Consider the following 25,781-nt stretch of genomic DNA (forward strand, 5'->3'; position numbering starts at 1 on the left):
GTTCACAAATAAACGTATTCAGGTGTTAAAATGGTCAAGTCAAAGTCCAGACCTGAATCCAATCGAGAATCTGTGGAAAGAGATGAAAACTGCTGTTCACAAACGCTCTCCATCCAACCTCACTCAGCTCGAGCTATTTGCAAAGGAAGAATGGGCAAGAATTTCAGACTCTCGATGTGCAAAACTGATCGAGACATTCCCCAAGCGACTTGCAGCTGTAATCACAGCAAAAGGTGGCGCTACAAAGTATTAACTTAAAGGATTAACTTAAAGGGGACGAATAATATTGCACGCCCCAATTTTCAGTTATTCATTTTTTAAAAAGTTTAAAATAAGCATTAAATTTCGTTCAACTTCACAATTGGGTCCAACTTGTTGTTGATTCTTCACCATAAAATGTAAATTTTTATCTTTATGTTTGAAGCCTGAAATGTGAGAAAAGGTTGAAAAAAAAAAATCAAGGGGGCCGAATACTTTCGCAAGGCACTGTAGATATATATATGCAGTGCCAGTATCACTTTAATCTATTATGCATTTAAATGTCCCATTCAGATTTTATATCCCTCATTTATTGTTTTCAATAACCTTGATATTTCCCACCAGCACGAAGTAGTACTATATATTGTAGAGAGGTCATCCATGCTCCATTGAATCTCAGAAGGACCAAAAACCATCTGAAAACTTTGGGGCTCTGATTTAACCACACATTTACCTTTTTATTTTTTCACAATAATATGTAATTTTCAAACAAATATATATTTTATTATTCTCACAGGTTTTTTTTTTTCACATATCTGTATGCATTTCTTCTTCTTATGTATGTGACTTAACTAAAAGTTCTCCATTATGTCTGGTATTTCTTCTTTTCTTCTTTCACATCCTCCCTGGTGGAACATCTCATAGGTTTCCACACTTGCTTCCACCGCATGTGACTGTCTTGGTTTGTTTCCCATTCAGACCTTTGAAGCGATCACATATATTTATAGTTTTTATACATATTGTTAGTTTTATTTCAGCATATATGGTATATAATTTGTTGCCAGTTATGCAAAGATAATTTTTAATGTTTATTCTATGTCCCTCACTCTTCACTTAGTACACTGATGTTTTTGTCTGATTGTAGATGCATTTTAAACTGTAAACGCTATCCATGTGACAGCACAAGCACACACACAAAAAAAACAAAAAAAACCCATCAACTACCCTTGTTGTACGTATATATACCTCCTCTGTTTGTGCCTGTATCCTAATATGACTTTTGGTATTAAGAAGGAGAATAATTTCTGAAATGCGTAGACGAAAAAAGATCACAATTCCTATCCATTTGGTCTTGGATTTTCTTCAACCGCAGAGCAGCATTTAACCCTTTCCTTGATCTGCACTTATCTTCCACAGGGTAGTTACAGCAGCCGTTGGTACACGTATATATGACTTTCACAACTACTACAGGGGAGCCTTCCTGACCCCTTTATATCAACTACAGTGTAACCTTGCTTAACGAGAATAATCTGTTCTGGGAGTGTGCTTGTTAACCAAGTTACTCGTTCAGCAGAGCAAGATTTCCCATAGGAAATCATTGCAATGCAGACGATTCGTTCCACAACGTGTTAAATGTCCCAACCTGGTCCCCTATTCTGTCATTCCACACATGCACAAATACACACAAACATGTACAAACACACACAAAACACACACAAAACACACACAAAGACACACAAACACACACACACACACACACACACACGCACAAGCACGCACAGATTATATGCTCAGCTTACCTTCCGTTGCATCACCGGTCTCCTGGGACTTTCTGTTCTCTGGTACGGGGCTGGGCTGTGTATCAGGTTACCATAACAACGAGGGAGGAACTTCCACGGCCAGAGTGCTGACGTCAAAGGCAGAGCCGCTTGCCTCTGATTGGCCAGCGCACTGCCTTTGAGTAGCGTCTGACAGAAAGTTCCTGCTTCGTCGCTATGGATGCCGATGCACAGCCTGGAGTGGAGCGAAGGGGCGAACTACAGGACCCAGGAGGCCGGCGATGAAATGGACGGTACACTATATTATATGCTCACCTTACCTTCCGTTCCATTGCGGGCCTCCTGGGTCCTGTAGTTCGCCACGAGGATGTTGCGATGTACTCGGGAACTACAAGAACCATGAGGCCGGCGGTGGAACGGAAGGTAAGGGGAGCATAATACTGTATGTGCGTGCGTGTGTGTTTGTGTGTGTTTGTGCGTACATGTGTGTGTATTTACAGAAAGCTTTGCTTGTTAAGCGAAATTCTCGTTAAGTGGGTTACTCGTTAAGCGAGGTTCCACTGTACTTTACTCGGGTAAGACTCTATTTGCGCTTTTTGTGTCCCTCAATTTGTTTTTAACAATCAAGATATAACACTTCGATACAATGTAAAGTAGTCAGTGTTCAGCTTGTATAACAATGTAAATTTGGTGTCCTCTAAATAACTCATCACACAGCCATTAATGTCTAAACCACTGGCAACAAACGTTAATACACCACTAAGTGAAAATGTCCAAATTGTGCCCAAATTGTCAATATTTTGTGTGGCCACCATATTTTTTCAAGCACTGCCTCAACTCTCGAGCATGGATTTGACTAGAGCTTCACAGGAACCACTGGACTCCTCTTCCATTCCTTTATGATGACATCACAGAGCTGGTGGATGTAAAGTGGATGTTAGAGATCTTGCGATCCTCCACCTTACATTTGAGGATGCCCTACAGATGCTCAATAGGGTTTAAGCCTGGAGACATTTATGGCCAGTCCAGCACCTTTACTCTTGGTTTCTTTAGCAAGTCACTGGTCGATATCATGTTGGTATACTGGAATGCAGTCCAATTTTTGAATAATAAAAATCTTTATTAGTATATAGCGCTAACATAATCCAAAGCGCTTTACATACATCAGCAACACTGTCCCCATTGAGTCTCACAATCTAAATTCCCTATCTGCTTCAGTATGTCACAGTGCATGTTGGCATTCATGGTTCCCTCAAAGAATTGTAGCTGTTCATAACATCTGGCAGCACTCATGCAGCCCCAAACCATGACACTCCCACCACTATACTTGACTGTAGGCAAGACACACTTGTCATTGTACTCCTCACCTGGTTGAGGCCAGACACGCTTGACAGCATCTGAACCAAATAAGTTCTTTTTAGACTCACAAGACCACAGGACATGGATCCAGTAATTCATGTCCTTAGTCTGCTTGTCTTCAGCAAAATGTTTGCTGGTTTTATATAAATCAAGCTGTTCATTGACTACTTTACACTGTATCAAAGGGTCATATCTTCAGTGTTGTCACATCAAAAGATATACTAAAATATTTACAAAAATGTAAGAGGTGTACTCACTTTTGTGATATAATGTATATAGCTTAGTTATTAAACAATGCTGACTAGTGTTATGGAAAAAGAGTAGCACTGAATATTGTTCGTGACACTGCACAATCTTCAGAGTATTTCAGAGCACAGGTGACAGAGGTTAATTGTTCTAATCCATCTGTCCCTAATGGCCTACATCATCGCTTTTCACATTGCTTAGGGAGCATTTCATGGACGTTTCTATACAGTCCGTCGTGTTGTGGTAAAGATGGGTGTCAAGTACTTAACATGGAGACCTAACATAAAAACACAGCAAGGACATGAGCATTTTTTTTTTACAACTTACAATACCAACAACGGAAAGAGTATATTACTACATAGTAGTAATATTACATTTCTTGCTATTATATAATCTATTTAGTCCCCTGTATAACAGAGGCCAAGGTAATTGAGTATGGGTCTAAAAATAATCATGTTAAACTCAAAGTTGTTTTAACTTATGTTCAGATTTTTAATAAATTATCTATCACGATTTTACAATCCCAGCTATCGTCCTGACACTACCCTGTACACTGGTTCCCCACCGTATCACCCAGTTCCAGAAAAGATATGTTGACTTGCCATTTGACAGTTGCAGTCAATCACTAGGGCTTTTTCAGATTCACCCTTCCTGTCTTTTTAGAAACAGTTTTTAGCTCCTTATCATCAGAGGCAGGATTACAATGCAAGGTAATACCATTATACACAGCTGATAACACAGGATCCAACAATTACATAAAGCAATGTCTCAGCCGACCCTGCCCCTCCTCCCTTCAGTTTATACACGCTCAATCAATGCAAAAGACAGGGTTGTGGTCTGAACATTGTGGCTATGTACAGATGTTGTTTCCTGAAATAACAGGAAGTTTGAGTTTAAAAAGGCTCAGTGTGAAAATTGTAAGATTTCTTGTTTTTATCATTAACATGGACTGTGATATGTAAAAACTAAACAAATAAAATTGCTTAAAAAAATTAAATTTAACACACAAAACTGATTTAAACAATAGGTCATTTATTGATGATAGCTTCCCTTTAATATAGACAGGTAGATCAGCAGGAATTATCAGCACATGGGTGGTGGATATTAATAAGGTGAGCATCCTTTTGTGGTTTTGTCCCATTGTTAACAGTACGGTATATGGGAAGAGTTTATAGGGTAAGGCATTGGATTGCCCTGATAAGTTATGAAAACCAAAGTCAAAATGTAAATCATTCCAGAAGATAAAAAGATTCTGTCTACTCTTCACCTGCGATTTACTATAAAATGTCCCATCCATTGCTATTTTTCAACCATTATCCCATAGGAATATTATTTTCTTCATTTCAAATATAACATAAACAAAACCACCCAGACATAAAAATGAGGAACAAAGAAACATTAGAAACATTTCAAAGCCCTCACCTAAAAGGACGACACAATTGAAGGGCATGCAAAGTGCTGGATTTGTTGTATAACCCTCGCCCAGACCAGACACTATGAAGGTGATGATCCATCAGACAACTGGATAAACTGGATAAAGGGTGGGTTAGACAGACGCACCTCTTCTAAGCACCAACAGAGAGCACTTTGCCTCGAGGAAAATGAAGATGGGACTTATTTCATTCAGATCGATGTGCAATATTCCTTTTTTTTGCATGATGTTGACATACTGAATGCATCAAAGTGTAAACCCTGAGTCCAAACAGACATGAGCACAGCAAGATCATCATCTTTTTTCATGGAATAAGACATATGAGTCTATGAACACAATTTGTAGCCTAGTTGGGAGACATTAGGAACTGGAAAACATTTTCACGTCAATGTTTTTTGTCGTGATGTCCACAATTGCAAGGGATTGAGGCAAAATTATTTGACACATTGCTCCAACCTTTGCACGAGCATTTGAGTCATTTCTTCATTTGTAATTCTCACTTATTTCCAGAATTATTTTATTAGCAAATTGCTAGTATACAATGATCACCCAAAAAAACAACCAGATACCCTATACTGCAAGCTGTCTCAAAAATTAAAAAACTAACAATGTAGTAATCCACAATTCTGACTTCTCTTAGTTAAAATAATGGTTGTTTTACATTTTTTCCCCCAAAGATGGGGGAACAATAACAATGATCAAAGCTAGACTTTGGGAGGTCATATATCTGAAAGAATAGTTATATAGGTAAGGATGATTAACCTCAGAGAGATCAAAATCCGACACCGCGGAGACACCATCATGTGTTTCTCAACGCAGTGACACTAGAACAAGGCTCCCTGGGAAAATATGCAAAACAAGAATGCCGGGGAGACACCATCACATGTTTCTCAACGCTGGCAGAAAACTAGCCAGGTCTTTCACAGGGAAGGAACAACCACGGAAAGGGCAGTCTCCAGTCAAGGAAGCCGCCTATGCCAAACATGGTATTCATCCACAGACAGCTGTTTCGGGGTATTTGCCCCTCATCAGTGTGAAGTAGGAAACATATTTTCCCAGGTGGCCTTGTTCTAGTGTCACTGTGTTGAGAAACACGTGATGGTGTCTCCGCGGTGTCGGATGTTGATCTCCCCGAGGTTAACCATCCTTACCTATGTAGTCTTCTACTAGGCATTGCTCCCACTAGCCAGTTTCCTACTCCACACTGATAAGGAGCAAATACCCCGAAACAGCTGTCTGTGGATGGATGCCATGTTTGGCATAGGCGGCTTCCTTGATTGGAGACTGCACTCCCCGTGGTTGTTCCTTCCCGGTGAAAGACCTGGCTACTTTTCCTGCCAGCATTGAGAAACATGTGATGGTGTCTCCGCGGCATTCTTGTTTTGCATATTTTCCCAGGGGGTCTTGTTCTAGTGTCACTGCGTTGAGAAACACGTGATGGTGTCTCCGCGGTGTCGGATGTTGATCTCCCCGAGGTTAACCATCCTTACCTATGTAGTCTTCTACTAGGCATTGTTCCCACTAGCCAGTTTCCTACTCCACACTGATGAGGGGAAAATACCCCGAAACAGCTGTCTGTGGATGGATACCATGTTTGGCATAGGCGGCTTCCTTGACTGGAGACTGCCCTTTCCGGGGTTGTTCCTTCCCAGTGAAAGACCTGTCTAGTTTCCGGCCAGCGTTGAGAAACATGTGATGGTGTCTCCGCGGCATTCTTGTTTTGAAAGAATAGTTATGTCACAAGGATCAAAACAATCAGTTCTGTGATCAGATTTTATCATTTGTGCAGCATGGTGGCTCAGTGGTTAGCAATAGGGTCCTGGGTTCAAATCCCACAAAAGGACAATATCTGAAAGGACCTTTTATGTTCTCTCTGAGATTGCACGGGTTTCCTCACACAGTCCAAAGGGACTGTAGATTGGGAATGTAAATGGGACTGTAGATTGGGAAGGGAATGTAGATTGTGAGCCCCAATGGGGACAGTGATGATCATATCGGTAAAACGCTGTGGAATATGATGGCGCCATATAGGCAAAACATAATAAATATAATAAAAGAAATAATATTAAATAACATAGCTGTAATTACTGCATGTCAACTAGTTACATCTAGGGACATCTACACACACTGAAAGTTAGATACAGCTGGAAATAAAAGATATTTCTATGGTAGACCTAGCTAATACCCACATAAGTAGAATGAATACAGTTTTAAGAGAAGTTCATTCTCCCAAATTATACATATATGGGGTGCAACAACTACAATAGAGCTGATTTATATACATCAGTAAGGTATGTGGTATAATACATAAGGAAAAATTGATCTTTGATTCCGAACTGTAAATAGTGGGCTGACGGGGTTAAGGGTCCCAATTGTTTGTCACGCAAAGAAAATATCCATAAGTGCCTACTTTATTCCTGCTGTGACAATTCAGATGTGTTGTTCCTGCTGTGCACTTCTAAGTAATTCCATTTTAATTCTATTTTGGAAATTCAGATATATCATTAGAGAAACCTCAACATTTTAAACTGCTCAAATGCATCCATGTTTTCTGTATCAGCAGATTATTAGAAGGTATTCTGCTGTTACATCAGATTCGACAAAATTAGGTGTTGGATTTTCGGTTATTATTTTATTTATTTTTGTAGAAATACAAATAACAATTTTCCCAAGCCATCACAATGTCTCCAAATTAGCAAAAAAGAACATCTAAAAACAAACTAACATTTAGAAGATAATTGAAAGTCGGTCCTTACCTCCCTTTCTATCTCATGGGTTTCTTCTGTCTTGCGTCTTTATTTTAGGATCTAAAGATCACTTGGACTACAACTCTACATGGTAAAATACCATGTTTGATGGTATCCGAAAATACAAGGCTTCAGTTATAACCAATGAACACCCCAAAATATTGCCCCAAACAAAAGTATCGAGGGTGCAATAATTAATTTGGTACTTGCTGCTTTAGTAAATCCTTTTGTGCAGAACAGCCTCTGTGAGCGGTTTCTCAAAGTTTCCCACTTAAGGTCTATTTTTTCAGGCAGTCTACCACTAGTATGATTTATTTCATAGGAGACGCAGTTCAACATTAAGAAAACTGCAAGACTGATGAGGAGTTCATCATTTCATACGTTTCTAGGAGACACCCTGAATTAACTTTACAGCCCATAATGACTAAAGCCTATTGTTAAATATTCATCTTTGACACATCATCCACCATTGCTGTAGGATTTCAAAGCCTTCACATGTGACGTCCTCCAGTGCTCTTTTATTTAAATTGCCTTGCAAAATCAAGGGTAGGTTAAACCTGAAATGCACCAAGGCAGAATAAACTTTTACAAAAACATTAATTATCCAGGATGCGAGATGCAAGCTCAGGCAAGCGAGTATGATGAGGTCCGCCCTTCTGACTGAGACACTTATTACAATAAATACTGTTTACAAACAAAAATGGCCATTTATTACCTCCCATACAAATTTCCTCAATTATTACCAAAATCAGGCATGTGAAAAAGGGACATAAAAGATTATTAGGTAGCATCTAATTACAAAACAGTAATAAACTGTTTCTAGACTTTTTGCACTATTTTTTTTTCTACTTAACTATGTGTAACAATAAAGGATAAAATAACTGAGTACATGGTGGGCTCACATTTCCTAACGCTTCATAGGATTGCTCTGAAGGTTGGATTTGCTTATTCGTATCCCATCTACAAAACAGCCTGCAGCTGACCACATATTAGAGATTTTGGATTTCAACACAAAAGGGCATGACATACATAGACAGTGGCAGATATTACTAGAAAAGTCACTCTTCTGTGTTGGATTTGTTTCAGTTCAGTTGTTTGGTGCAGTAGTTGGCAATATTTAGTATGCTATTCATGCCAAGGAACATCCCATCAAAAGATGTCCATCCATGTTCACAAGGCAGTGATAAGGGTTTAATTGTTTCAACCTTTGCACTGTAACCCATAAAGGGCATAAAGAAAGCAGCCATATAAGATTTGTAGAGTACAGCCAGCTCTATAAACGCCACGTAAGTAAACATACTACTCCCTTCCATTCAGCACTGATCAGAGAGCAGACAACGGTGGAGATGTAATTGGTTTAGAGGGCAGCACGGTGGCTCAGTGGTTAGCACTGCAGTTTTGTAGTGCAGGGGTCCTGGGTTCAAATCCCACCAAGGACATCTGGAAAAAGTTTCTATGTTCTCCCCATATTTGTGTGGGTTTCTCCAGGAGCTCCAGTTTACTCTCACACTCCAAAGACATACAGATGGATATCATGATCCAGGAACGGTATACCCCGCTCCAGAGTTTCCCAGACCCAGCCTGGTCATGTCAGGATTTAACTGCCATCAGCCTCGTTCTGGTTTCAGGAGACACTATATCTGGTCACTGCAACTGCATTTCTGTGCTGGTTATAGTTTTGCTCTGCAGCCTCTGACTGGCTCTGGTGAGATTTCCTGTTTAATGTGACTCCTTGTTACCGTGCCCTGACCTGTACCCTCCCCCATTCGGCCGCCTGTCCCAGTCCCTGGCTTCCAGCTCCTGTCAGCTGTTTACCCATCCTGGTTCATCCTCTTCCCTTGTTTGTGTCTCCTCACCCTCCGGTCTTTTCTTCTGTTCCCTGTGCCCTTTGTGTTTCCCTCTGCATACCTGATCTCCCGATATCAACTTCAGTTCTGTTTTCTGGCTTGATTTTGATCCTCCCTTTGCAGTGACTTGACTTTCCTGGCTAGACCCTGACTGCTTGACTACTCTATTGCCCCCTGGTGGTTCACCTGTGAACTGCCTGCTGAAGTTACTCTGCTGTACTTCAGCTACCTTTCTTTTACAGTGTTACTTTGATTCTCCTTCACTACTCTGCTGCCACCTAGTGTGGAATATGCTGTACTAGTGTTACCAGGCCTTTTGTACATCGTGACAATGGAGAATTTAGATTGTGTTGAAAAGAAGGCCAGTGGGCACCACAAAAATAATCACAAACTGTACAGACTAGGATGCTAACAATACAGTCCAAACACAAAAATTATTGTTAAAAAAGAAGGAAAAGCTGCCTGGTAATAGAAAGTGCACAGTAGGTGGGTAGTAGGTAATACGGGCAGTTGGGTACTCTTTCATTTTCTATGGCAGTCAGTGCAATGTGGCAACTGTTTGTTGATGGCTATTTAATTATGCACTTGTTATCTAATGTTAAGATGAATTATACATATTTGTATTTTTATTAATTATCTATTGTCCCCTTTGTATAGTGTGCCTGCCAGATATGTAAATATTATTACCCAGTGTCTGCCTATTATTTTGGTGACATTCCTGTGGGATTATTATATCCTGTCCCAATATATTTGGAAACTATTTTTTCCTTTCTAACATTTCTAAGTGTTTTAATGAAATTTTTCTGTTTTTGTCAGATTGATGTATTTGTTACTAAAGATGATGCTTTTGCATAATATGATTTGGGTGTGCACTTTCTGTTACCAGGTAGCTTTTTCTCCTTTTTTTTGCCCCAATAGGGACAGTGATGATCACGCCTGTAAAGCGCTGTGGCATTAATGGCGCTATAAAAGTGAGCAAAAGAAATAAATACTACATCATATTTCTTAAAATGTTACCTTTCTCTGAATTTGTCTTGCTTCACCTAACTTTGCAATAGATAATTAACAAAGGCGCAAACTACAAAATGCTGAAATTTTCAAATACAACCTCACATTTATTAACACTTTTTTGAAATATCAAATACTAAAATGGATAATTATCTATGTTAATAGGTAGAAATTAGCTTCTACATCCTAGAACCAGGGTAAAACGCTTTATTTTGGACTCTGTTCCAACCAATAGTTTAGATTCCTTTTGTAAAAAAAATCAGTAGGTCAGGTTTATCACACCTTTATATGAAAATCTGTTCTTTAGCTTTTCAAATAAAAAAAAATAATTGGAAGTTGTCTAATGAAAGGCTACAGTGGGGAAAAAAGTATTTAGTCAGATACCAATTGTGCAAGTTCTCCCACTTAAAAAGACGAGAGAGGCCTGTAATTGACAACATTAGACCACAACTATGAGAGACAAAATGGGAAAACAAATCCAGAAAATCACCTTGTCTGATTTGGCAAGATTTCTTTTGCAAACCATGGTGGAAAATAAGTATTTGGTCAATAACAAAAGTTCATCTCAATATTTTGTTATATATCCTCTGTTGGCAATGACAGAGGTCAAATGGTTTCTGTAAGTATTCATAAGGTTGGCACACACTGTTGGTGGTATGTTGGCCCATTCCTCCATGCAGATCTCCTCTAGAGCAGTGATGTTTTGGGCCTGTTGCTGGGCAACACGGACTTTCAACTCCCTCCAAAGGTTTTCAATGGGGTTGAGATCTGGAAACTGGCTAAGCCACTCCAGGATCTTCATATACTTCTTACGAAGCCACTCCTTTGTTGCCCTGGCAGTGTGCTTGGGATCATTATCATGCTGAAAGACCCAGCCATGTTTCATCTCCATGTCCTTGCTGATGGAAGGAGATTTTTAAATTTCACGATACATGGCCCCATTTATTCTTTCATGTACATGTATCAGTCGTCCTGGTCCCTTTGCAGAGAAACAGCTCCAAAGCATGATGTTGACACACCCATGCTTCACAGTAGATATGGTGTTCTTTGGATGCAACTCAGCATTCTGTGTCCTCCAAACACGACGAGTTGTGTTTCTACCAAACAGTTCTACTTTGGTTTCACCAGACCATATGACATTCTCCCAATACTTTCCCGAATCATCCAAATGCTCTCTAGCAAACTTCAGACGGGCCCAGACATGTATTAGCTTAAGCAGGGGAACACGTCTGGCACTGCAGCATCTCAGTCACTGGTGGTGTAGTGTGTTACTGATTGTAGCCTTTGTTACGGTGGTCCAAGCTCTATTCAGGTCATTCACTAGGTCCCCCCGTGTGGTTCTGGGATTTTGTGAGATCTTGTGTAAAGCCCCAGATTGAGGGAGATTGTCAGTGGTCTTATAGGTCTTCCATTTTCTTATTATTGCTCCCACAGTTGATTTTATCACACCAAGCTGCTTGCCTATTGCAGATTCAGTCCTCCCAGCCTGGTGCAGGGCTATAATTTTATTTCTGGTGTCCTTCGACAGCTCTTTGGTCTTCACCTAATTGGAGTTTGGAGTGGGACTGTTTGAGGTTGTGGACAGGTGTCTTTTATATTGATAACAAGTTCAAACAGGTGCCATTACTACAGGTAATAAGTGGATGATGGAGGAGCCTCTCAAAGAAGAAGTTATAGGTCTGTGAGAGCCAGAAATCTTGCATGTTTTTAGGTGACTAAATACTTCTTTTCCACTATCATTTGCAAAAAAAAATTTCCCAAATCAGATAAGGTTATTTTCTGGATTTTTTTTCTCATTTTGTCTCTCATAGTTGTGGTCTACCTATGATGTCCATTACTGGCCTCGCTAATCTTTTTAAGTGGGAAAACTTGTACAATTGGTGGCTGACTAAATACTTTTTTCCCCTATTGTAACTCCATACAAAAATTAAACATCCCACCTCTGGTAAAAGTCATGGCGCCATACCCAAATTTTCCTTCACCTGGATTGTACACTTGAGCCTATGCTGCCTCCTACTAGGCCGCAGTTGAAGCCTGTGCTGTCATAACAACAGAATAGTGCAGAGCTGAGCAACTTCAGAACCAGAATAAGGCATCCCTCACACGAGCGTACAACATGGGTGAGGGCTATCTTGATACTTCACTGAATAGCCCACAGACCAGTGTCATATTGTGGGGAGGTGCCGACCAGGGCTTTTAATCTCAAGCAATTGGCATCATATATCGGACGGTGCACAGCCATTCAAGTATATGTGTGCATGCAAAACATCGGACTGTACTTGGATTTATGCTTACACAAACAATGGCGAAGATGTAGAAATGCGGTTCTCCATCTTCTCCTCACCTGTGATCCGATCCTCACATGCGAGAGAATCGGATCACAGTGAATGATGCTCGCATTAGAGTTTGAGCCGAGTGCCCTTAGCATAATAGAGCGGATCCTCTCGGATGAGAAAACAAACATTTGCGTGACCGCAGCCAAAGAGAAATACTCAACATATGAAGACAGTTCTCCGTGTTAAATTAATCCCACAAGAGTTGTCAATTAGATATAAATTACATTTGTTTGAGCCACACACTCTAGAAGTTAAAACAAATGGCCCTAGTTTACTGTAAGGGGTTCCGGCTAACAATTTTAAGACATATTTACTAAGCCTAAAGCCAGAAAATGGTGGAGTGTTACTTTAATCCTTCCCCAACATATGATTCACTTTTATGTCATATGTCAGGTCCCTGACTTTGAAGCAGGCTCATAAGTTGGGCCTGCATCATTCTCAGATGATGGCTGAGGTAGAGGATTATTCCCATCACCAAGATCCTATACCAATATGTAGTAGGTGAAATAATAATAATAATAATATTAGCAATTGCCTCCAATTAGAAATATAGTATAGTTCTCCTGATATGTCTCTTACCTCATGTGAAGGGCAATGAGGGCTAAGGTATCCATGCTGACATCCTCTCATGTCATAGTTAGTTGCTTATGGTCATAACCATGGTTACCTAAGCTGCAATGCCATTCACAAGACAAGGTTGGAATTGCAATAAATTTTATTAACCTGAAAAATTTAATGGCAGGTCATTTCTACCATGAACTATACAATGAACCCTGTAAAAAGAAAATTCTAATGTAAGAAGTCAGTTATTGCTATTTGTTTGCACAATTTCACCATACTTGGGAGTTTTTCCCCCATTTTCCAGTTTCCATTTAATGGTAAAATGAATAGTGTTATTCAAAACTACAACATACAACAAAAAACAAGCCTTCATACATCTCTATAAGGTGGCCTTGCCCTTTAATGGTTATAGCATGTACTCAGTGTTTAATATTAAGGAATAATTGCATATATTAATATTTTGTGCTGCTAGATGGGTGCAAATTCCAAAGGCGCTACTGTAATTTGTCGCACCGCCTTGTGAGAAGCCGGGCCTACTACCTCGGAGGATGTTCAGGTCACAGAGTCTCCGATGGCTCCATCAATTTCCTAGGTTAGGTGGCAAATTATGAAGTTGAAAATAACAGAGATAGGAGACTATAGGGTGCTTTACACGCTACGACATCGCTAGCGATCTCGTTAGCGATGTAACACGCCAGATCGCACATACAATTTGCTGAGATCGCACATGTGACCGGCGCTATAAAAATGACCTATGTGCGATCTCGGCAAATCTCATCTGCGATCTGCCGTGTCACATCGCTAACGAGATCGCTAGTGATGTTGCAGCGTGTAAAGCACCCTTTAGAGTTGTAATGATATTCGCAAGGTATAAGGCCGCTGAAGGAAGACATACACCGAGGATTCTGTGAAAACGTGAATGAGTAACTTTACTGAAATCTTGTAACCAATCTTTAGTCAAACAAAGTTGCTTTATCCATTTTACATAGACAGTGATTTGATAGCAATAAAGAGATCTCTTACACAGTGGACTAGTTGAAGCGTTTTTCCTATCCCGGCCTTGGGAGGATGGATGTCACTATCGATTGGACTAACTGTTCTGGGTATAAGGTGAGGAGGATCAGTGCAATATACTGTGCAGTGCTGCCATCCTTTTCCTTATCTTAGGATAGGTGTATAGTTTGTTGCTTACTTTTTCAGTACTCTCTTGTTGCAGAAGCGGGGTCCTCCGAATAGGGTGCTAATTACACTGCCCGCATATCTCAATGGAGGTCTCCATTTTTCTCCTGCATCACAGCAACTAAACCGCATACAACCGTTTTTATTTTCAACTGCCTCCTCAAGCTCCGCCCCCAACAGCCACTTCCTTGCTTTCAAATCAATTGCAATACAAATTGCAATACAAATTACAATACCAAACCAAAGCAGTAGAGGGCAGCACAACACTAAATTTACCTCCTCCCAAAGCGGGGAAGAGGTGTCACAAATGTAATCACATAGAGAATACAGAACACACATTAGTAACGGCTTTTCTGGTTACTAAACCACCTAGTGGTTGACCTGAGATAGCGGCAAAATCGAAGCGATAGGGTTACATAGTTACATAGTTACTAAGGTTGAAAAAAGACCTAGGTCCATCTAGTTCAACCTTCCTCCACCAGTTCTACATTTGGTCACTAAGTCATTTATAACCAACAATGTTGTGTGTACTGAGGAAATCATCCAGCCCTTTTTTGAAAGCTGTTATAGTATCTGCCATTACTACCTCTTGTGGTAGGGTATTCCACAGTCTGACTGCTCTAACTGTAAAGAACCCTTTCCTATTTAGCTGTCGGAATCGCTTTTCTTCCACTCGCAGTGAGTGCCCCCTTGTTCTTAGTATTGTCTTCGGAAGAAATAAGTCATGTGCCAGTCCTTTATATTGACCACACATATATTTATACATATAAATGAGATCTCCTCTGAGACGTCTTTTTTCTAAGCTAAACATATCTAACTTTTTCAACCTGTCATCATAAAGGGTTAAAGGGTAAGTGACAGAATCAGGAAAAAGGACGGTTGGGAGGTCTCGAGGAGAGCCAGTTGTATACCCCACTCGAGAACTCATCTGCACACAGAGGCTCCTCAGCGAAGGAGTACGGCACCCTAGTGACCCAGGACAGGTACCTTAACATTCAAAATATTGTGAACGGAAAAATAAAGTTCCCATGGTGCTCCACCTGTGACCAGCTGTGAGCTGTCATTACCCCGAATGCCACTACACCAGGGCAATCGAGATGAGCCTGGTAAAGCACTGGGATTGTCAAATCTAATGGGTATGACAATTCTGGGCGGCTGAAGGCTATTATTTTTAAGCTAGATGGAAGCCAATAACCATGGGCCTCCCCAGCCTGAGAATACCAGCCCCCAGCTGTCAGTTTTATCATGGCTGGGTATCAAAATTGCCATTTTTTAAAAATTATTTATTTAAATATCTTTTAAAAAAAAGCTGCACGCGGTCCCTCTTATTTTGATACACAGCCCAGATAAACACACAGCCGGTGGCTGCAGTCTGCAGCCATATGCTTTGTCTGTGTTGGGTATCATAATATGTGGGAACCCTAAGCCAATTTTTTTATTTATTTTTACACCAATCTAGACACACATTGCGTCTCTGATTAGTTGCAGTAGAATAGTTACACCCGGCACTTGTGGTAAGATGGTGCACAAGTAGGTTCCAAATCTGTCTTCAAATCAATTACAGAAAACTTGGCACTCATATTTGGATTGAAAATTTTTAATGGGCAAATTTTTTAAACCAGCAAAATGTATTTTGCTGGTTTGAAAAATCCGCCCAATAAAATTTTCAATCACCATATGAGTGCCAAGTTTTCTGTAATTTGATTATATGCAGTCAGACACTCTATCACACAGGGTGGGGGCGCTGTATGACTGCAACCAGAGACGCCGGGACTGCCGGTGGGCGGGGGAAGCAGTGCATATGCATGAGGGTAATGACTGGCCCCAGAATTAGTATGAGCAGCCCGGAAGCAGAGACTGGCAAATATAAAGCTCTTGCTCTCATCCCCTATCCCTTCTACCACTATTTGTAAGTGCATGATTTGGGTCCCCAAAGACTTATATGGGGATTGGCGTCCAGCCAGATATCAAGAATTCCGGGCCTGAACTGGGGTTTTCTTTGTAAACTCGGTTGGGCCCGCTGATACCAGGTATCTGCAGGTCCACCCATCACTACTTTCTATGCTTATTATCATCTTTTAGATTAATACCTTATGTACATTTATGTAGAGTATCTATTTGGTATGGGGACAGAGCACGTGAATCCCAATGTGAATAAAAAATACAGCAGAACCTGCCACAAATTACACTAATTTACTGATAATATGTAATTAACATTCTGCACTGGGTGCAGGAGAACAGGTAACTGGTCTATCTGGGTGCAGCAACTACAGAGACAAACCATTTTTACTACCATACTTATCAGAATGAAGCAACTCAGCCTGGAGGAATATTCAGATATAAGATCAGATAGCTGAGCTCAGCATTGTATAACTAGTAACAATGGAGCAAACAAAGGTTTTTTCCAGTGAAAACAAGTGATCAGTGATCACCAGGCCTAAAGGCCCCGTCACACACAACGAGATTGTTGCTGAGTCACAGTTTCTGTGACGTAGCAACGATCTCGCCAGCAATCTCGTTATGTGTGACACCTACCAGCGATCAGGCCACTGCTGTGAGATCGCTGGTCGTTGCCGAATGGTCCAGACCATTTTCTTCAAAGGCGATGTCCTGCTGGGCAGAACACATCGCTGTGTTTGACGCCTACCTCCTAACGATCTTCAAACACTATGCCCCTATTCGAGGTCTGAATCGTCACACTAGCTGCTGTGTTACAGGGTGCCAACGACCACCGAGATCTTTATACAGGTCGCTCATCATTACGGCGTCGTTGGTAAGGCATGACTATGTGACATCTCACCAGCGACCTCCCAGCAACTTACAAGCGATCCTTATCAGGTCGTATCGTTGTCGGAATTGCTGGTAAGTCGCTGTATGTGACTGGGCCTTAAGGATGGATTGTTAACCTGTTGATCTTAGGGGTCCAACAACAGGGACTGGCACAGATTAGTAAAACAAGGCCCTTTTATCCTTGTTTGAATGGAGCAGAAGTGTGCATGTGCAATTGCTGCTCTATTTATTCACTATGGGGGAGTTGAGTGTTGCGCTTGGCTTTTTCCAGCAGTATCATACAGAATGAATAGAGCAGTGTTTAACCCTCTGACCTGCTGCGCCACTTTATAACAGTGTCCCGTTCTGCCAACAGATGCAGATCCCAGCAGTCGGACCCACACCAACCATCAAGTTATCACCTAATCTATGCATAGGTGATCATTTTTTTTCACTGTACAGCCACTTTAAGGCCTAAGACACCGACATGAAAATCGGAGCGAGTGGAATGCGATAAAACATCGCATTCCACTCGGACCAATATTACCCTATGTGTCAGCATTCATGAGAGATTGTTTTCTCAGCCCTAATCGGACCGAGAAAACAGTCGCAGCATGCTGCGAGTATAATGCGATTCTTGTTTCACTCACACCCACTCAAGTCTATGGGGCGAGAGAAAAATCGCACTGCACTCGCAGTACACCGATGTAATGCGAGTGCAGAGTGAGAATGGCAATAGCCGGCAATGGAGGAGATAGGGAGATAAATCCCTCCCTCTCCTCTGCAGCGCTGGCCCTCTCCTCCTCAGTTCCCGCCCACCCCCCCGCAGCTGTGGTCCGATCGCATGATCGGACCTCAGACGCAGTGGCACTCGCATGACACTCTGCTCCCGCTGTGCTGCCAGCATGAGCCGAGTGTCATGCGTGGATCGCAGTAGTCCCCTGTGTGGTTCTGTCCTAAAATGAAACATTCCCACTGCCATCATAGAAAATGAAAACAAGCTACTAATAGTGTAATCTAGTAATAAGTGTATATAGCCTAGAAGAGTATAATTAGCTTACTGTCAACATTAGCATTCCTTTGAGCATTTGCATTTCATTGTAATTTTAATAGTTTAACCCCTTACTTCGCCACAAAGCTTTTTTCACCTTCTTAAGCAGGCCAATAACTTCTGGAGTGCTTCAACAGATCCCAGTGATTCTGAGATTGTTTATTGTATCACATATCATACTTCATGTGATTGGTAAATTTAGCACAATATTTTTCGTATTTATTTTGGAAAATATCAGAAAATATGGTGAAAATTTTGAACCAATCTAATACTGACACAGGGATGAAAAAGGGTGAAGGAAAAATAGTGGTTTTAATAGTGATTGAATAAAATAAATTAGTAACAATGAGACTATACAGACACTACGTTTTTGGGACAGTCTGTCCCCTTCCTCAGATGTCTTCAGAATAGACAATTCAAGGGTCTATATATACCTGGATCCATGTAGGGAAAAAATTGCTTGATGGAAAGATTAATAATTGGGTAATTTAGCAGACCAACAAAACATGCATATGTGTTTAAAAAAAAAAAAAGGAAATTGGTCATCTCCAGCTTGATCCACCATAGAAATCCAGGAGTAGCTGACAACACAGAGGAGACCACGTTGGGACACCTGCCACCACAGGTTACCCAACAGTCCACTTACACCAAACATTGCTGTCTGTCATCTGCAGGAGTTACCATCACTGAGGAGACAAAGCTCACCATTCACCAGCCTCCGACGTCAGACATCAGCACAGGACAACAACTACATATCTCTGCCTGGCTCCACGTGGTCAATAGTGTGGTGCCTGCAGCTCAACCTGTTCAGGTGAGTTTGATCACCCGTCCCTTCTTTGTCCTCATAGTCCAAAAGGTTTTTCACAGAAGCAACCTATTGTTGTGTTTTTTTTCTTTGCATGTTTACTGCCCTAGAGCTTCATGTCTCCCACTCCAGTGCTGTATGCCTCCCCATCCCAGTGCTGAAATCCCCCCCTCAGATGTATGCCTCCCTACCCAAGTGCTGAATGCCCCCCCACCTGTATGCCCCCCAGTTAAATGCAGAATGCCCCCCTGCGATGTATTCCCCCCACCCCAGTGCTGAATGCCCCCCAGAGCTATATTTCTATCATCAGAGTTCTATGCCCCCCACGCCAGAGCTATATGCCCCCACCCCAGTAGGGGGAATGTACCCAAGTTCTGTATGCCCCTCCTCCCTAGTAATGTGTATGCCTCTTCAGTGCTGTATGCCTGCACCCTAGTAATGTGTATGCCTCCAGTGCTGTATGCCCCCTCAGTGCTGCATGCCCCCACACCCCAGTAATGTGCATGCACCCCCAGTGCTGTATGCCTCCCCACTCCAGAAGAGTGTATGCCCCCCAAGTGCTGTATGCTCCCAGCCTCCCCTGTGATTTATATACAGCAGTCGCAGTGTGCACTGTGTATGGCCATGTCTGTTAGTGACAGCAATCAAGAAGTGCAGCCTGTACTGTCACATGCCCAGGAGGAGCTGGATGGGAGACAAGAGGGGGAATTTAGCGAGACTTGCTGCCGTTCTCATATTAAAAATATCTCTAATGTGTCTGTGTGCGTGAATGTATGATGTGGGCATTTATGTATGTCAGTGTACTGTATATGACTGTGTATATAACTAAGCCTGTTTATATGTATTTTTGTGAATTTGTCTTGAAATAAGTACAAATGCCTGTATGTGTACGTACTGTGTTTCCACAAAAATAAGACAGGGTCTTTTTTTTTTATGCTCCAAGAAATGGGCTAGGGCTTATTTTCAGGGGATGTCTTTTTTCCCATGAACAACATTCCACATTTATTCTTGAACAAAAAAAAATCAACATTTATTGACATATAATCAGATCACATTCTGGAACATGAACATAAATCTCCAAACTCTGTGTGCCCTGTGTGTATGTGCGTGTGTGTGTGCGCGCGCGCGCGTGCGTGTGTGCATGTGTGTGTGTGTGTGTGTCTCTATCTATGGTATATATCTATCCTTCTATATATATTTTTATTAGCTAGATATTTATAAATCTTGTATCTATCATCTGTTTATCTATCTATCTAATATATATCTATGTATTATCGATCGATCAATCTCTCTATCTATCTCTTATCCTTCTATCCATCCATCCATACATACACACACAGCACATACATACCAGTCTGTCTCCTCTTAAGCTTTAGATTCCTGCAGTGACCTTTGGTCACATGATGTCATGTCACAAAGGTCCCGAAGCAGTGATATCATCAGAATATAAACCCTGGAGCCCCGTGGAGAATGGAGGCTCTGTGAAATTGCAGAGTTTGCTCTGCCTATCCCCTAATACCAGTCCTGCACACCAGCCTGTCTCCTGTTCAGTTCTTTTAGACTTCTGCAATTAAGAGACATTTGGTCACATGACTGTAAAGTCGTCAAAGATCCTTAAACAATCTGAACCTCGGAATACAACTGCTGGGGACCTTAAGAGAGTGGGGCCTTGAGAAATTGCGAAGTTTGACTCTCCCTAATGCTGGCCCTGAGTGTAACTAGGGATTATTTTTGGAGTAGGTCTTATATTTCAAGCATACTCCAAAATTCCTGGAAAATCATAATAGGGCGTATTTTCAGGGTAAGTCTTAGGCAGGCTTTGCACGTTGCGACATCGCAAGCCGATGCTGTGATGTCACACGCGATAGTCCACGCCCCCGTCACAGGTACGATATCTTGTGATAGCTGGCGTAGCGAAAATTATCGCTACGCCAGCTTCACATGCACTCACCTGCCCTGCGATCGTCGCTCTGGCCGGCGACCCGCCTCCTTCCTAGGGGGGCGGGTCGTGCGGCGTCATAGCGACGACACACGGCAGGCGGCCAATCAAAGCGGAGGGGCGGAGATGAGCAGGATGTAAACATCCCGCCCACCTCCTTCCTTCCGCATAGCCGCCGGCGGCAGGTAAGGTGAAGTTCCTCGCTCCTGTGGTGTTATACACAGCGATGTGTGCAGCCACAGGAGCGAGGAACTACATCGTACCTGTCGCTGCAGCATAATTATGAAAAAGTCGGAGCCTGCAACGATGATACGATAACGACGCTTTTGCGCTCGTTAATCATATCATCTAGCATTTACACACTACGATCTCGAAAGTGACGCCGGAAGTGCGTCACTTTCGATTTGACCCCACCGACATCGCATGTGCGATGTTGCAACGTGCAAAGCCACCCTTATTTTCGGGGCCCACTGTTTGTATGTGTCTGTGTGTGCATGGGGCTCTCTTAGATTCTTTCGCCCTGTTCCCCACAAAAACCTGGAGCCGGCCTTGAGTGGCATGCATGCTAGGCCACTGCTTTATTCCGGATGGGTATAGCGCATTTCAGAGCAATGTTTTTTTGGAACTTTAGGGGTTCGAGTAGCTAAACCCCCTTGAATTACAAAGTTATCACTATTCATGAACAAGTGATAACTTTAAAGTCTAGAAATTTACTATTAATTAATAGTACCACATGAATTGGATTTGACTATTTAGTGGCAAAAAATTTGCCACTGCTGTGTATAAATAGTTTAATATTTGTATATTGACAGAAAGCTATCATAAGGCAATGTGTTTCAACCTCGTCACAAGGTCTTCATCAGGCTCTTAGGATTATTTACACAGAGTGCTAGTCACTGCCGCCACAGATGATCAATTCCCTAACAGAAACCGGAAATCTATCGGGATCCCCTTTGGATCATCTGTCCATGTTGCTTGCTCTCATGCGAAGGGTCTGGTGACAGGGAAAAGGCAGCGATCTATACTACTGTACATAAACCATCACATGGTATTGTGTTCACAACACAACACCTCAAGGTGAGCATATAACTAATGTTTTAAATTACTTTCACCCATGAAGTAGTACACTAGGAAGTGCAACTGCTTGTCTATTGACCAGCTGCCCCTACAGAATTCTTAGCTCAGAATCTCCATTTGTAACCATAACACAAACTAAATACTTCACATTAAGTTATCATGGTATTCAATACTAGGTGGAGTACAGCTAAAATCTATTCAAAGAAACATTATTGTAATAAAATTACATTATTTCATGTTGGACACCCATCCTAAAAAATACAAAAACATCTAAAATCATGGAAAAAAGATGAAAAATAAATGATTCAGCGCAGGACTAAAGGCTGCTTTACACCAGAAGATCTATCGTGCGATAGATCATCAGGGTCACGGATGTTTACATCCCGCTTATCTCCGCCCCTCCGCTTCTATTGGGCGGCGGCCGTGTGAAGTCGCTGTGACGCCGAACGTCCCTCCCACTCCATGAAGTGGACGTTCGCCGCCCACAGAGAGGTCGGACGGGAGGTAAGTACGTGTGACGGGGGGGTTACTGACTTTGTGCGCCACGGGCAGCAATTTGCCCGTGGCACAAAAAGGACGGGGGCGGGTACGATCGATTGTGAAATTGCACAATCGGTCGTACCGTGTAAAGCAGCCTTTAGTGTCAAGGGAAAATGGATGTAAGAACATATGTAGCACTCTGCAATATATTGTACGACTTTTATAACTTTTCATGGGTTCTGGGAAAGGAAAAATATTCACATGAATTGAAGAACCAAAAATGTTTAGTGTAACATTCAGTGCGACTAACCTTCTAGGTTCATGGCATCTCGGAGTATTTGCAGGTTTTTCTTTTTTTCTCTGATCCTTTCCAAGGCACTTGAAATTGCAACAGAGGTTGGCACTTCTGGTCCATGTTTTGCGTGGTCCACTTTCTGCTTGCCGAAAACATCAGCATCACCACTGGACTGCCTGAGATCTTTCATTTTCGACATTGTTGTAATTCGCCCATTCAAAGTTTCAGATATGTTACGGTTGTATGGTTTTACAGCTGACAACCCTCTTTCCGTGCCATGGCTAGAGATGGACGATACATCAAATGACGAGGCCCAATTTTTTTTCCTTTGACTCCGTTCGCTAAGTTTTCTCTCTAAAAGGTTAGACTGAAGATTGTTGTATGCATAATGTGATTTTGCTATATCCTCATAGGTGGAGCCAAGTTCTAATGACGGGAAGCTGTCATCTTCATCGTCTTGATCTTTACATGCAAGAAATCCCATAGATTTGCTGAGGCCTCGGTTAAGAAAGTTCTGCTGTGAAACTGTATTAGCAATGACATCCCGTTCTATCCGGCTGCCTGAAAATTTAAGGGTAACACGTCTTATTAAATCAAGGGAATTTTTCATTTAAATTCATCCTGAAAAAAAAAAAAATTAAAATTGTAGTTTTTTACGTTTTTTTGTAGAATATACAGAAAATGAACACAAGTCCAGTCTTCTAACTTTATGAATCAGTACACAGTCCTTGGAGCAAAATTGATGTGTTTTTGACATTGCTAAGTAAAAATATCCCAGATTTATTTCCCGAGTGTGTAAAATTTATAGTGAAAATGAAAACTACTATTCTATGTGACTTGCATTGACCCAAGTCACTCTAATTTGGGGAAGTTAAACATTATTGGGATTGTATTCATCATTTCGTATGTCTTTTGATACCTTAAAGACAAGATCATCGATTTAAATTTTGCTTGTTTCAGTTCTTTAAAAATAACTTTTGTCTTCTGTGCAATGTGTTCACTCTTAATTTCCATATATCGGACCGGACAGTGTGCACTCTGAAATGAAGTCATGGCAAGAAATAAAGCAACAAACCACATCCTGAAACCGTTTATGTGATTCTGTGTCCCAATTTCCACTGAAAACGTAAACACAATTTCTTTTGGAATATCTGGATGGATTTTCCTTTGCAGTTCCCACAGGTTCATAAATCGTAGTTATAAAAAAATAATAATAATATAAATATTAAATTCAATACATGTTGAATTCCTACTCTGAGCCTTAAGGAGGATATCATATTTATGTGTGATGCAACTATATATTCCAATGGCTATGTTTCTAAGATTTTTATTGTAATCTCAAGTAAAAAACATCTCTAATTCTTCATTTACAAATGAGCTAACTACAAATGCTGATCATAATATGTAGACAATGTCTTAAATCCAACAGCAACAGTTTGCAAAATATCAAACTTTCCAATGCATTAGATAGACATACAGAAATTTTTTTTTACTTGAAGCCAATTGTGTCCACTCTTCCGTCGTACCTCAAAGATACTACAGCTGTCCTAGCCAATTTTGACAATATATATCTGCAGGATGACATGATCATAGTCACTGCACATATAGAAAGTCTTTATACCTCAATTCGTCATTCAGACGGTCTAAAAGCAGTTTCTTGGTTCCTGAAAAACAGCAATTTGGAACCATCTCTCTCACAACTTCTTCTAATGTTACTTGAATATATTCTGACACACAACTGCTTTACTTTTAAAGACCAGACATACCTCCAGCTCCAGGGAACAGCAATTGGGGCGGCTTGTGCCCCCTCCTACGCTAATCTGTTCCTTGGAGCTTGGGAGAGGGAAATCTTTGTGTGTAATCCTTTACAACAGACGGAACGGGTGCACAATTGGCTTCGATATATCGATGATGTGTGGTTCCTTTGGGAGGGTACCATACAGGAACTCCAAACCTTTATGGATGGCCTCAATTCCAACACGGTTAATTTAAAACACGTGTATCTAAAACGGGGCTACCTAGATACACGTGTTTATTGCAAACCTACATCTAGTAATGCCCTACTACGCGCTGATTCTGCTCATCCACCTGGATAAATTAGAGGGATTCCATCTAGTCAATTTTTGAGAATAAGGAAAATTTGCTCATCAGATGAGCAATTCCGGCAACAATCAAGAGAACTATATGATCGTTTTAGGGCTAGGGGCTATAGCCATAGGACGATACGCCATGGCTTTAACATCGCCAAAAATTGGTTCAGAAACGATCTACTCTATCGGGAACAGTCCAACACATCAACAAATAAGGACATGGTTAGACTTACAACCACTTTCCATAGTCAATGGAAGGGTTTCCAAGCAATTATTCATAAACATTGGAAAACTCCTTTTACCGATCCAGTTCTCAGAAAGATCCTTCCCCCAAGACCCTCGATCACTTCAAGACGATCTAAAAATCTGGGTGATATCCATATAAGGAGCCACTACCAGGCAATCCCTACTAAAAGAACACCTGCCAATAATCAGGGCTTTTTTCCTTGTAGGACTTGCAAAGCCTGTTTAAATTTAGTTAAATGTAAGGACTTTACCAACTCTACCTTTACCCGCACTCATCAAATTTTGCATCATCTCACATGTTCTTCGAAGGGCGTAATTTATTACGCCACCTGCCCATGTAAAAAAATCTATGTGGGCATGACTACTCGTGAACGCGATATAAATAAAGCTAAAACAGCGGAATCTTTTTAACAACTTAAAACATTGGCAAAACATTTTAGGATATATCACAATAGTGACTCGAGTTTATTACAGATAAGGGGGATTGACCAGGTCACACTAGGTAGTCGGGGTGGGGATTTGTTCAGGTCTCTGTCCCAGGTGGAAAGCCGCTGGAT

At 41.2% G+C, this 25,781-nt stretch overlaps 1 protein-coding gene across 4 annotated transcripts in view; it reads right to left on the reverse strand.

Annotated features, from left to right (window-relative positions):
* Nucleotides 1–25,781, reverse strand: part of PTPN13 (protein tyrosine phosphatase non-receptor type 13) — a 427,557-nt gene that overhangs the window by 183,713 nt on the left and 218,063 nt on the right. For all 4 annotated transcript variants that reach the window (XM_075351805.1, XM_075351812.1, XM_075351792.1 and 1 more), the window contains exon 7: nt 22,904–23,449. In XM_075351805.1, coding sequence (XP_075207920.1) covers nt 22,904–23,449 — 546 coding nt within the window. The remainder of the gene's footprint in view (nt 1–22,903; nt 23,450–25,781) is intronic.

This window comes from Anomaloglossus baeobatrachus, chromosome 1 (genome assembly GCF_048569485.1).
Source record: "Anomaloglossus baeobatrachus isolate aAnoBae1 chromosome 1, aAnoBae1.hap1, whole genome shotgun sequence".
Lineage (NCBI taxonomy): Eukaryota > Metazoa > Chordata > Amphibia > Anura > Aromobatidae > Anomaloglossus > Anomaloglossus baeobatrachus.